The following is a 13,656-nucleotide window of genomic DNA, read 5'->3' on the forward strand; positions in this document are numbered from 1 at the left end:
CAATTGCAAATTGTTTTAATTGTTTAGTAGGGCCTCGAGCAGGAATAAATAAAGAAGTCGCTCGACCAGAAGCCAACGATGATTCCATTCAATGAATACATTGAATATTCTTAAAAAATATAGTCTCGTATTTGGTAGCATTGTCCTAAATTTCACCTGCATTACTTGAAATTAAGGGTAGTGTAATACGCTAGCTGTTACTTTATTATCTGTACATGTGGCTTACTTTTTATGTATAAGCTCGCGTACTGTTAATGGTCCTGGTTGGATGACTCATTATTATGAACCTTTTTCTGTACATAAAGCTTTGACTTCATTTGGCAATGTATATAACGTTTCGACTCTGTATGTCATTGCACATAGGTCTTTGACTTAATTGGTCCTTGTACACAACGCCCGGGCTTCATTTGTCATTGTACAGAATCATTTGACTTCATGCGTCATTGAACATAAGGTTTGACATCATTTGTCCTTGTACATAAAGCTTTTATATCATTTGTTCTTGTATATAAAGTTTTAACTTCATATGTCATTGTACATTAAGCTTTGATTTCATTTGTCCTTGTACTTTGGCGCATTTCCATTCACGATATTGTAAAAGGTTGAAATTGTTGTACAATTTTTATGTAGCTCAAGGTCATCTTTTCCATGTAAACATATTTTGCTTTCGGATAAAAGGGTAATCCCGAATCTTGTAGTCCGATTCAATTAACTCTAGTACATTATGATAGGTTTAAAACGATAAAAAGTATATCAGAGTTTTCACCCCCACCCTTCAAGTTAGCTGAATCCAGAGGGAAAAAAAAAAACGATTTCAAGCGGTCCTCCATCTATTCACATAATTTTCACTAACAAAGGTTTAAGGAAGGCTATTGAAAATGTTTAATTGCTTGTGGGTAAAATAATTGTTTAGTAAATTTATATCTCGCTAGAAATGTGTGCAGTGCATAGGTCAGTTACATTGCCTGTTCGTGGCACACCCTTAGCGTGAAATTGGTTTTGCAGGGCAAGAGTAATATGTGTAATTTCTGCTGTTCCACACTGATATGCAATTCATTATTTCTACTTCGTATGTTCATTTCATCCACTGTAATACCGTTCAAATATATTGACGTTTTATATTATTTTAGTATCTGGAATTTTTAATGTCCATTTATCGTTTATTCCTTCATTTTGTATCATTATACATATGATAGTATCTCAAATATCATTTGTATTAGTTCTTTACTTACTGTACCTGTTAATAATACTAAATGTTGAAAGGAACGTTATGTGAACCTTGTACCGTCAAAACCTTCAAAATCGTATCAGCTTCCTTGGAAATGCTTGCAGGAGTTTAATTTATTGATATGGCGTAAACAGTTTTCCAGTATCAATTTACATTGGTTACTTTGCGATTATTCTTTGTGACGGAAAGTTACAAGATGAAGGACAATGCTTAACTTATAGTGTAATCGATACGTCTATTTTGAACGAGATTATAAAGAAGTTGAAATATACATCTGATTGCATCAAAATTTAACTGGTTTGCAATGCATTTATTTTGTTCAAAATCTCCTAAACAAGATTGCAGTCTCTTGCGTTAGACGTGGCTTTCAGCATTTTACAGATGTATCTGGAAGTGACTACATTTTAATATTATCCTTTTAGTTTTGTCCGTAATGACATAGTACCCTGCTAGGATATGTGTGCATTTTAATCGCTTCGTCACATTTTTCATGTGCACAGTATTTTATATTAATGTGGATGCTTTCGAGTACACATTATCTTTCCCTCCTCATAAGCTAGTTTTCCCGTTTTAATTTACATTTTTTAAATGAAGCATATGAACTTGATCATTCATTTAATTTGTACAATTTTTTTATTGTCGCTTTTTATTTGTTCCCAAAATGGTCTGAACATCGTCTAACAAATTCGACTCCAATCATGTTGTAAATATGTCTCAGATGTTATTTGTGTCAGTACTAAAACTAAAATCACTCAACTAATACTTTATGCTGGTAATTTTGTCGTTCGATGTTATCAACTAGCCGAAACCAGTCCTGTCCATAACAGGTATTTTAATTGTCGTGGCAAATTTTCTTTAGATGTTAGCAACAGGCCTAAACGACAACTGTCTTTAAGAGCTGTTTTGATATTCCAGGCAAATTGTCTTAATGTTTTTTTCTTCAAAAAGCTATGATCTCTCGCATTTTTACGTCTTTAAAGCTTTGATAATGCTGCTTTTCTTTTCCTGTTATATTGATACGAGAAAAGGGGATTAGCGATAAGTCTTTTCATTAATATGTACACACCGATGAGGAACAGTTTTCAAGAAAAACTACGCCGCTATATATGTTGTATGTATAGACCTGAATGCTTCATATAAGTACCTTTCAAACGTATTCAATGGTTTCAAACATAAAAGTTTGACATTTGTATGGTTATTTTCCAGACAGTTACTAAAACGTACATATTTGCAACCTAACATTGTTTTGGCCACTAAATGTTTTATCATACCAATAAATGTGACACATCGCCATAGTATTTTAGTGAAACTTTGACGCTGGTTGCTAAATATGTTCTGAAAGCATAAGGTTTTATATATATATATATATATATATATATATATATATATATATATATATATATATATATATACTGTACTGATCAATGTTTCGAAATCTTTTGAGAAAACCAGATTTACGATTTAGATGTGCCTTTCATGGTCTTTATTCCTCCAAGGAAGAAACAGTTTTTCAGACAGACACACAATCAAACAGACAAATACAGACCAATATTTACATTTTGTTGCATGAATTCCACAAGGAAGTTTATGAGAAGTTCTCCCCACTCCCGCCTTTGATCATACTTTGCTATTTACACTACTGATTTTGTAAGCTTAGAAATAGCGGGCATCAGTGACTGTTCTAGTGCTCTCATTACAGAGCGACGATTTGATTTGTCATTGCAAACGTACTAGTTTCATCTTGTGAATGATAACTACAGTAAATCATAACCTAATTTATGGTGCCAAACAGAAGCATTCTTGTGTGCATATTGATAAACTATGGATTCATATGCTTAAATAAAATAAATGTACAGATCGAAATCTGATTTCGATTTTAAATTTAATATGGGTAGATATTGGGAAAAAGTTGATTCTAGTACGTTTCTTTAATTAATGAATAAAATCACCACGCAGGATTGCGTGACCTTCGGAGTTTTCTGATACAGTGATCCTAAGAGGGATCTAATCGTGTGTTGCTCAAAACTGTATTAAGTGTGCATATACATTACTTGTAATTCTTAAAGAGTAAATAGAAGGGACGTTTATTAACATGGGCACGGTTCATTTTATTTACCTGCCAACTGCAGTTTAGGATTCAATATATGCCTCGAAAAGCAGTATTTGCCAGTACAATGAGGGCTTTTCCTGACAATGACTTTTATATGCATATCGACATCGTCGCATGCTACGACATACAATCCGCAGCACTCTCTTTTCACCCGTGGTGTCACCTGTAAGATTGCTTCGTTTCCAATAAATATGCACTAAAGAAAGATACTTCATAAAATAACCAATGAAGTAAACAAATATATCACCTAACATGACATCTTGTCGATCGTTAAGTGACTGTTGTAAGAGAAACTATCAACATCGGCTCAATCAAGTCAGCGTGAAAGATGATGTAAGGGTCAACATTCTGAGAAAATATTGCACGGCATTGTAATGACTGGTCAATCGGATTTAGGCATATTAACAAGAAATGATGAAGATTATCGTAAGCAAAAACGAGTAAACGGACAGAGTAACTGATTTTTACCATGGGCTTCCGACAAACATTTTAGGCTGGTCTTTGTTTTCAGTGCGCAAAAACAGGGGTTGAAATTCAGCATATATGCATGTGATACATTCGATCCAACGTTACATTTACTAAAGCGAATATAATGTAGACAAAACGATAAGAGCAAAACAATTTCAGTCCAATTCATCGAAGATGACTTTTCCTTCCCCAGGTGCTTGTGACAATATGTCCCCATTTTGATTCCGATATACATTAATATAAATAATGCAAATAGGAACAAAACATGTACTACAGAAAATTCTGGCAATATTGCAAAGATCATTGTGTACAGAAACATAACCAATAAACGATCCAGTGACAGAAACAAGAGACGATAAAGCATCAGTAACAAGATACGAGTCAAACAGAAAAGTAGCTGAAGAATTGGTAACATATAACAGCAATAACATTTCCAAACTCCATCAGAGTAATTAGAGAAAGAACAGGGCTAAATAAGTCAAAGTAAGCCAACCAATGTACCTTACTACAAAATTAACACCTAATATGATTATTCAACATCTATCGAAATCTATTTAAAGATAATCTTACACAAACGAGTCAACGGTGTAAGCTCCTGAATTGGCATACAAGTTCGTTAGCGCATGCTCAGAATGCATCATCATCCGATTACTGATCAGTCTCTCCCTGCTGTTAGTTTGCATTTCTGAACAACTGCTGGAGGTATCTGAATAATAGAACTTGCCATGTGCATGATCAATGCTGGAAAAACTTTCATATTTATCCTCGACCGTCGAAATGAATATCAGATCTAAATCTGCCAAGTGTTGGGATGACTGGCTATCACTTAAATTACAAAGGGAAGAGGCAGACGACTCCTCAGATGTCGAACACAAATCGGGAAACAATCGGTCGAATTCACCGTTGCGCGGAGTACGATTCAGTTGACCCGATGTGCGCCTGAAACCTCTAAATCTTCCTTGCGCGAATGAGTCCGAAAGTTGACGCACTACAGGACGACTATACTGGCTACTCTCCGAGCTTGAGCGAGATGAATTATGACGAGAAACTCTGTTTCGCTGCCTAGATCTAATGTCTGAGTGTTTAGCCCTTCTAGACCAATCTCGAAAGTTGCGTGCCTTAATTCCCATTGTTGGTAAACGAGTTGTTTCAATTTCCGAATCAGACTGACTAACTTCGGAAGTCTCACCCATCTCTGGTTCGTTTGGTACTTCAGTTTGTCCTGCAAACGTTCTTCGATTTTGAGAGCGCTGAACTTGTCGTAAATTGTGACCTTTCTGAACAAATGATTTAATGTAAGCAAGCGTTTCTTGGTTTTCATCCATATTGTATGATTTTGCAATGGATGAGGTCAGTTCGTCGTTCGAGGTGTCTGAATCTAGCACCCATTCTTCCGTCAAGTTATGAATACTTGGTAAAGATGCATACTTTTGACTTAAATGGCGACTAAGGACTTGAGCTTGATCCAAATCTTCAGCAATGGATTCTCGAAGATGTGAAATTTCAGCTAGACTTGTCAAACTTGTTGCACTTCTGACACTAACACTGCGCTTCGTAGCTGAATTTCGACCCAGATAATGTCTTTCTGTGCCCGACACCCTGTACCGTTCAATTCTAGCGCGTAAATCTGGTCTGTTGTTAGTAATATCTTCTATAGTCCTTTCACCTCGCAAGTGATCATTATCTTCACTGGTGGAGAATTGTCTATTGGCAACAGAAGGATGAGAAATGAATCCGTTCATTTGAGTCAAAGGAACGGTAGAGTTGTCCTCGAATGTACTGATGGAGGAAATGTCAAATTCAAATCCGCTATCCGGCTTCAATTCTACCTCAGCGTATAACTGGACGAGTTTTTCTTTTGCGTCATTTAGGTGATGCTGTAGCTCGCTGATTACCTCTTCTTTCTAAAACGAAATAAAGCTGGTATGCGGCAACAATGACATCAGACTCAAGCCAATGATTATCAGTTAGCTAAATATGTTGCACAAACATTTATTTGCAATTTTAAAAACAAAACAGAAAACGAATCTGTCTTTACGGTTTTGAAATATCGTGATTATGATAATGTTAATCTGACATATCTTTCATAAATATATAAATGTTTCCCCAAATAACTCGAATATAAAAGTTACTCCTTGCCTGTCTTAAGAAACACTTATTAGACAGAGTGATTTCTGGGGCTTAGACATAAGAGGATACGCTATACTATTAATGTGTGATTCTGAATAACTCTACGTTGTTTATCATTATTTTGTCAATGTTGTATTCACTAAATATCTATCTGTAAATAATTGCACAAAAACACCACACACTAAGTCTAAGTTTCCTCTATCTCTCTTACTCAATGGCTTAAGAAAGCCGTTTAAAACTGCAATATCCAATTTCCAGCATTGCTTTACCTTATTAGTGCGTTTATATTATGCTGCTTCTTGGCTTGCTAGACAATATTAGTTGTACGAGGTGAATTGAAAAGTTCTGAACATTTTGTTACAACTTTGTTGTTCCATCCAGCCTGTTAATAAATTTAATGCCAATCGATAGAGGAAATAATGTATATAATATGATCTGCAGCTACGCATGCAGTACGTCGGACACCTGTAAGGTATGCGCCTGTGGCATTAGCATAGGTCAATGATGATAATCAAAAATATCATAGAAACACAACGACTCTGCTTCGTCCTGAAGACCATATTGTAAATCCCGAGCGTCCTTATGATACTGTCTGACTGATATCAAGGCCAATTTAGATAAAGTTTACGGATGTGTATCAGTCATATCAGCCAGTGAGCGTTAAGTGGTTGCTGTGAGGGATGCAGCTGATGAAGATGCTTGATACACATTTAAATGCTGAATAATCATTTGAAGCTCTGAAACGGTTGGGCAAGATGCTTCCTGCATTTTGTAGACAGTTGATCAAAAAGACGTTTAGGTTGAAATCGCCAAAAACAACTACACGCCAGTGATGAAACGAGTTACCAAAAACGTTTGAATGAATATGCCAGAGTTGAGAAAACGTGGATTTACTTATCTCAACACACCTTGAGAAACCAATAGTATTTGGATCAAAATAAAACGAGCCCAGGCCACACGCCACTCGACGTAATCGGCATTTCAAGACAGCTCTATACGAATCGTGTCGATGCAAACGGCCCAGCCTTGTCGATGTGCCTACTCTGCTAGTGCCACTGAATGTTTGTACGCCTCCAAATCGGTACGAAAAATTGCGAACACTAACTAAACACCTGTTCTCGTATCCCACAACAAAGCCCTGTGACAAGAAATCGCCGTCTGAGGGACATTTAGCAGAAATATAAGTCCTTACCTCGGAAAGCGATTCCTTTAGCGAATTGTTCTCCCTGATAATACTAAGGATGTTTTTTCCTTTCTCGTGGGAGACGAATTCCACCCTGTTTGCCAGTGACGAAATGGACACCCGCATCTGAACATTATCAGGTTTCTTCCACCAGAAGTACACCTATATGAGAAGAGTATCATCAACTTTATTATTCAGTCTGGAGCATATGAATTTCACAATCTAACATCTCATGGTACTATTCAAAATATATTCACTACGCCAGCTAGAAACAAACTTGCCCCTTTCACGCGTCCATACCAAAACCAAGGACGTTTTGTGAACTCAATAGCAAACTTGGAACACCTGAAGAAACGTCTTATTCAGCTATGGAATCGACGGCTGGACGGTATCAAAATCTTTGTTTCATGAAAAAGTAACAAGAACCTTCTATTAGTAAAGGTGACTGTTCATTCAGGAAAATAGCTTCCCGCACACCCAACTTTGACACGAACGTAGCCTTAGAAATGCGGTTATATGAAATACGAAACCTCCAGGAATTTAATTGATGTTCCCCGCTTTTTTGTTATAAGGAGGAAATGCAGTTTAGTAAAACAAATGGTTATATGATAATGGGTAATTAGAAAATGGGTTAAGGTATATTTGTAAGGGAATGAAGTAGTTGAGATCAAGGACATGGATAATCGAATCATGTGAAGTTTCTTCCTCTAAAGCTCCCTAAATATATACATTCCTGGTCGTTTGTTTGTAACATATTCACGTAAAACTAGTTGTCAATCATGTATATTGTTTGCTTGCTTGTTTGTTTTTTGTTGGGTTTTTTTAGGGTTTATCGTCATTTCTCAGCGCAAGATAGGTTAAATAAGGCGGACAGTATAGGTGGTGGAGGAAGAACCAGGTAAAACCCCAGTTAAGACCGACGACCCCAGGGAAGCCACTGACAGCTTTCTTTACATGCCTACATTCGCCGAGCAAAAGACTCAGAACTATGCATAGTTGAGATGTCAGAGACCGGTAAATAAAAGAGCTTTAGACCACGCGGCCGAACTTATCAGGTGGACCTTAAATTCTTCCAAAATCTGTCAATTTCAACGTTGTCAAATGCATATGTTGCTACTCTCAATTAAACATGATATCAAATGCGAACAGTAGGATGCAAATATATCGTCCCTCCTATAAGTGTTTATATTTTCATAGAAAAGAGTGGACATAAAAAGCAATGTACTAAACCCTACCTTTGGGCAAAAATGTAACATCTGTATCATCACTGTGTAAGCCGAAACACAAACGATGCTCACAATGACTCTAGCATCCGGCAATTCCTGGAGGTAAGATATAACCATCCCCGTGACACAGAAGAGAGACACTGTCAGAAAAATGTTAGCAGTCGTAGTTGTGGAGTCGTTCATTTGAGGTATGGCTATTTCCCTCGTCTGCCACGCCAGGTATAGGCCAACCGTCAATAGGAGCCATTTCCACACCAGTACGACGCATAGCCATATAGCACCATAAGTTGATGAGCATTCATAGATGATAAAACTGGTACTGGTCGTTTCATTTCCATTAGGTTTGGTCTGTAATAGAGCGAATACAAAATTCGGCTTAGAGAAAGAAGAAAAAAACTTAAGCAACGGGGATAACTCATGGTTAAGCAGATTCAAAAGTTTCTTGCAAAATAAAGATCAGAATGGAAATTCAACGGTTTGACTAAGCTGGGTGGCAGGTGTCGAAACAAATTGGCCCTCGGAAATTAAGCGTTCCTCCTCGTAACTTGTGATGGTGTGCCATTATACAATCGCGAAGGAAAATAATTTTGCGATTATTACTTACCTCTTGTAACGACATTGTCCAAGACCATGCATACAAAATGCAACGTGTCCATTCACGAAGAATGAATGTAGGCTATATATTTTTCAACTTGTAATCAATTGCAATCGCTTAATTATACGTAGGCATACCATTGAATGCTTTCAGAGATTTATTACTTTCAATCTATTATAGATTTCAAACAAATTTTTCATCCAAAACATGCATCTCGGATAAACGTTGATAAATCTACTTCAATGAATACGACATAGCATGTATCACTGAACAATCGGTCTCTAAGTGTGCTTGCAGTAATTTACATACATTTACTCACCAGAACAAATTTGGCTGAGGGAATATAGTAGATCCTTTGCTTGTGCACGAGTAGGTCCGTGTGTGCATGTGGGTATTGCAGTTCTTACAATAGTTCACCTATACGTTTAAATAACTTGTTCAAAAGCTCTTGGGCACACCATACCCAAGCATTCTACACAGATTACCATGGTCTCGTGGTAAGACAACAAAGATTACTGTAGATTTCGTGCTTTAAATTGTATCTGGCACTGAGTTATTGTGTGTGCATGGGTGTGTGCTTATTTTCAGAACATAGGCAGATACACCTGTGTCAATTTGGCACACGTACACTTCAAGATCACATAAAGAAAACCTAGCTCAGTTTAGGTCAGGAGCTGCGCGGGCGCTGTTGTTAGCATTCTGATTCGCAATCGAAGGGTGTGGGGTCGAATCCTACCATCACATCATCCGAGGTCGGCTATTTGTACGTGTCTTTGAACGAGGCAGTTGGCTCCATTTGCCCCGGCACTAAATAACCTACCGGAGCGGCTGTGCTGTGCAGCACTACACCACACCAAATCAATAGCGTTGTTCGATGGCGATACTTTTGGAACACTTCAGCATGTCGGAATGTTTACTGACTTGCATGTCAGATAAGCAATCGGTTTCTTGTAACGAATAGTAGTATAGTGTAATCCAGTATGTAGATCATGTCGTTAGTTCTAATGCATATATCATGTCGTTGGTTTTAGTATTTAGATCATTATGGTTAGTAAAGATAAACGAGTCAAATATGAATCAAACAGTTAAATGTCATTATACTCCATATATAATAAAAAGTTAATGCCTCAATGTCTGTCTGAAGTAATGTTCCATAATCGAGACACGCTATGTTGATAAATGTGGGCTACAAGGTTGTTTTCAATCATTTTCAGTATGGTTTATAATTGTTGGTAGCTTATTTTGCTACCTGCAGGACGTATGTCACATGCAAATATTGTCTTACTTGCGAACCAAACGAGACAGTTCGACATTATGGACGAAACTTCCTAACGTTAGAACAATAATACAGACACGAACAACACACAGTAAATTCGATATAGTGCTTGACACGTATTTTTGTACTTTAAAATTCGAAGCTTTCAAATATTTTCTTTAAGATAATATGGCCTTCCAGCAGAGTGAAAATCTCTAGCTACATTTCACAAATGTCGTAACTAGTAAACTTGGAAGTATGCTCATTTAAAATGAAATGAAGTCCAAAAGACTGTTTTATAAAGTCGTAACTTAAGAGCGAGTTACTTTGATCATACATCCATCGGTGCTCCTACCCACTTATAAATCCCCTTAGCAGCTCGAAACTCAGAAACACTAAAGGTAGCGAGGTTTCCGGCGAACAGAAAACACCTCTTTTGATACGTCCCAGTCCAAATCGTGAATTTAACCCGATCTTTTTCTGAGTGAAATATTTGATATCATTGAAAAGCGCGACGTCACATACATCCACGTTTATCAGCCGTGTGTACCACTTGCTACTTGCAAGACAGGACTAAGCATCAAATGTAAAAAATAAAAATAAAAATGTGTTCTGAAACAAGTTGCAAATCTTTTATGCAAGGTTGTACTACGTCATGATAATTTGACTGTCTAATGTTGAAGTGCAGGCAAGAAATTCACAACCATTCACCAATGTTCATGCGCCGTAGTTGGAACATAATAAAAGCCCAGCACTGAACAACCTGTAAACGAATCTTGGATATCTTAGATATCTCTATTCTGTTGGAAACTGATTGTTCGTGCCATTTTTCGTTGGCCTTAACTGAGGAGTCGAACACGAATGGTGTGTGTTCCCTCTAAACATTATTATGTTAAATGTGCTTCTTTTCTAGTTATCGTTTCTCTGTCGCATTGACGTGAATATGGTATTGTTACGAGATCTGGCATGATGATTACAGTTGTGACCTCGCTAAGTCAAATCCGGTCTATCGCCAATACGTTGGATCTACTACCTGCATCAATGTGTTGAAATTGTTATAAACAATATAACAGAACAAAGATGTTAAACAACATGGTAAATAATGACAAAAAATTAAGATTATGGAATTGAGCGCGACAACAATTTGCAAAGCTATCGGAGTAATAAAAATACTTTGTGAATGTGCCGTCTTTTGCTATGGCAAGATAAATATTGATGACTTGGTATGTAAATTCACAATTTTATCATGATACTATGAGAACAAAATTAAATTGTTTGAAAATTATCTCAGAGCTTACTAATCATGTAGTCGCTTTCAAACAACTGACAACACGTCACCTAACCGGAAAAGTGCTAGCAACTTCACGGTAAGGACCATTACAGACTCCACAGATGAAGAGCGTACAAATGTCATACGTATCAGACAAATCGTCAGTTAGGGAAACGAAACTGAGAAACTGTCCCGTACTCTATTCATAATTTAAAAACAATGATAACATTTAATTGTGTAAGCATTTTGCATTTAATAAAATCGGTAACAAGCAGCTCGTTTTCCATACGACGAAACGTATGGTCTTATATAATTTACCTGAATGGCTAGATTCACCTCGAGCGACCGGTAGAGCAGGGGATCGAAGACTTGCCAAGCGGTCAGTATGATCGCGTCTACTATAAGTGCTAATCCCAGAAGCATCAACAACCTCTGGTCGGTGATAATCTTAAGAAAACAAAAAGGTTATAGTACAATTAAGTTTATATTTACCACTGAAACAATGCCTTAAGCCAAAACGATCTTCAATTAAAATTCATTTTTTACGAATTTCATGATGATTTACAGAGAAAATCGATAGAACAATAAAACATTTTTGAAATGATACTTGCATGGTTTCTTCGAAATGATGCATGTATATTTTATGTACGTCGGATCGTTTGATATCATTTTCATGGCAATATTGCATTATGCTATAAGACATTGGAAATCTGTTTACATTGTCGGTTTTCTGAGTACTTAGATTAAATCCATTTTGGAAATAGTTTGATGTCATTGGCACTTTAAGAGAAGTTATTGATGGACAATGAAAGAGACATACCATGCTCCCTTTGGTTGCATGTTTAAATATCCGATGAACTCTCCAGGTCTTGGCAAAGATGGGGCCAAAAATGACAGTAAAAGAGCTCACTAGAAGCCAGTTCTTTGCCTACAGGGTAATAGAAAGAAACTAAATACATTTTTGTGTATTTGTCTTTACCTGCATATGTCAACTTCGATCTGGTCGTTTGAAGTCTTATAATGAAACCATTTATGAAAATATTTCAGTTGAACGTAAACTATATAAAATATGAGTCATAATACCAAGCATTCATACGAGTCATAATACCAAGTATTCACACGAGTCATAATACAAAGTATTCACACGAGTCATAATGCCAAGTATTCATACGAGTCATAATACCAAGTATTCACACGAGTCGTGATACCAAGTATTCACACGAGTCGTGATACCAAGTATTCATACGAGTCATACTACCACGTATTCATACGAGTCATAATACCAAGTATTTATACGAGTCATAATACCAAGTATTCACATAAGTCATAATACCACGTATTCATACGAGGCATAATGCCAGGTATTCATACGAGTCATAATACCAAGTATTCATACGATTCATACTACCACGTATTCATACGAGTCACAATACCAGGTATTCATATCGTCATAATACAAAGTATTCATATCGTCATAATGCGAAGCATTCACATGAATCATAATACCAAGTAATTCATATAATTCATTATACCAAGTTTTCATATTGTCATAGTATCAAGTATTCATATAGTCATAATACCAAGTATTCACATGAATCATACTACCAAGAAATTCACAGGAGTCATACTACCAAGAAATTCATACGAGACGTGATACCAAGTATTCATACGAGCCATAATACCAAGTATTCACATGATACCAAGTAATTCATACGAGTCATGATACCAAGTATTCATACGAATCGTAATACCAAGTATTCACATGATACCAAGTAATTCATACGAGTCATGATACCAAGTATTCACACGAGTCATAATACTAAGTATTCACACGAGTCATGATACCAAGTAATCATACGAGTCATAATACCAATTATTCATACGAGTCATAATATCAAGTATGCATATGAGTCATACTACCAAGTATTCACCGCTCCGGTGGCCTGGAGGTTAGAGAGTCCGCCTCGGATGCGGGAGGTCGTGGGTTCGATCCACGGCCGAATCATACCAAAGACTTACAATAATGGTACTAACAGCTACCTCGCTTGGCGCTCAGCATTAAGAGGTTAGTGTTAGGACTGATCGACCTGGTGTCAGGATAATGTGTCTGGGTGGGACATCATGCTACATGTCTGCGGCATGATTCCCCAGTGCTAGAAATCACTATAAACTGCCACACTGCAGACATCGT

General features: G+C 36.9%; 1 protein-coding gene across 1 annotated transcript in view; it reads right to left on the minus strand.

Moving 5' to 3' along the window:
• Nucleotides 1-2,810: 2,810 nt before the first annotated feature.
• Nucleotides 2,811-13,656, minus strand: part of LOC149793447 (uncharacterized) — a 40,164-nt gene continuing 29,318 nt past the window's right edge. Inside the window, exons 4-8 of the mRNA XM_089966377.1 lie at nucleotides 12,286-12,393; nucleotides 11,784-11,912; nucleotides 8,355-8,693; nucleotides 7,129-7,281; nucleotides 2,811-5,710 (exon numbers count right to left, since the gene is read on the minus strand). Coding sequence (XP_089822503.1) covers nucleotides 4,373-5,710; nucleotides 7,129-7,281; nucleotides 8,355-8,693; nucleotides 11,784-11,912; nucleotides 12,286-12,393 — 2,067 coding nt within the window. The 3' untranslated portion in view covers nucleotides 2,811-4,372. The remainder of the gene's footprint in view (nucleotides 5,711-7,128; nucleotides 7,282-8,354; nucleotides 8,694-11,783; nucleotides 11,913-12,285; nucleotides 12,394-13,656) is intronic.

Source organism: Sinohyriopsis cumingii, chromosome 8, assembly GCF_028554795.1.
Source record: "Sinohyriopsis cumingii isolate HCF-2022 chromosome 8, ASM2855479v2, whole genome shotgun sequence".
Lineage (NCBI taxonomy): Eukaryota > Metazoa > Mollusca > Bivalvia > Unionida > Unionidae > Sinohyriopsis > Sinohyriopsis cumingii.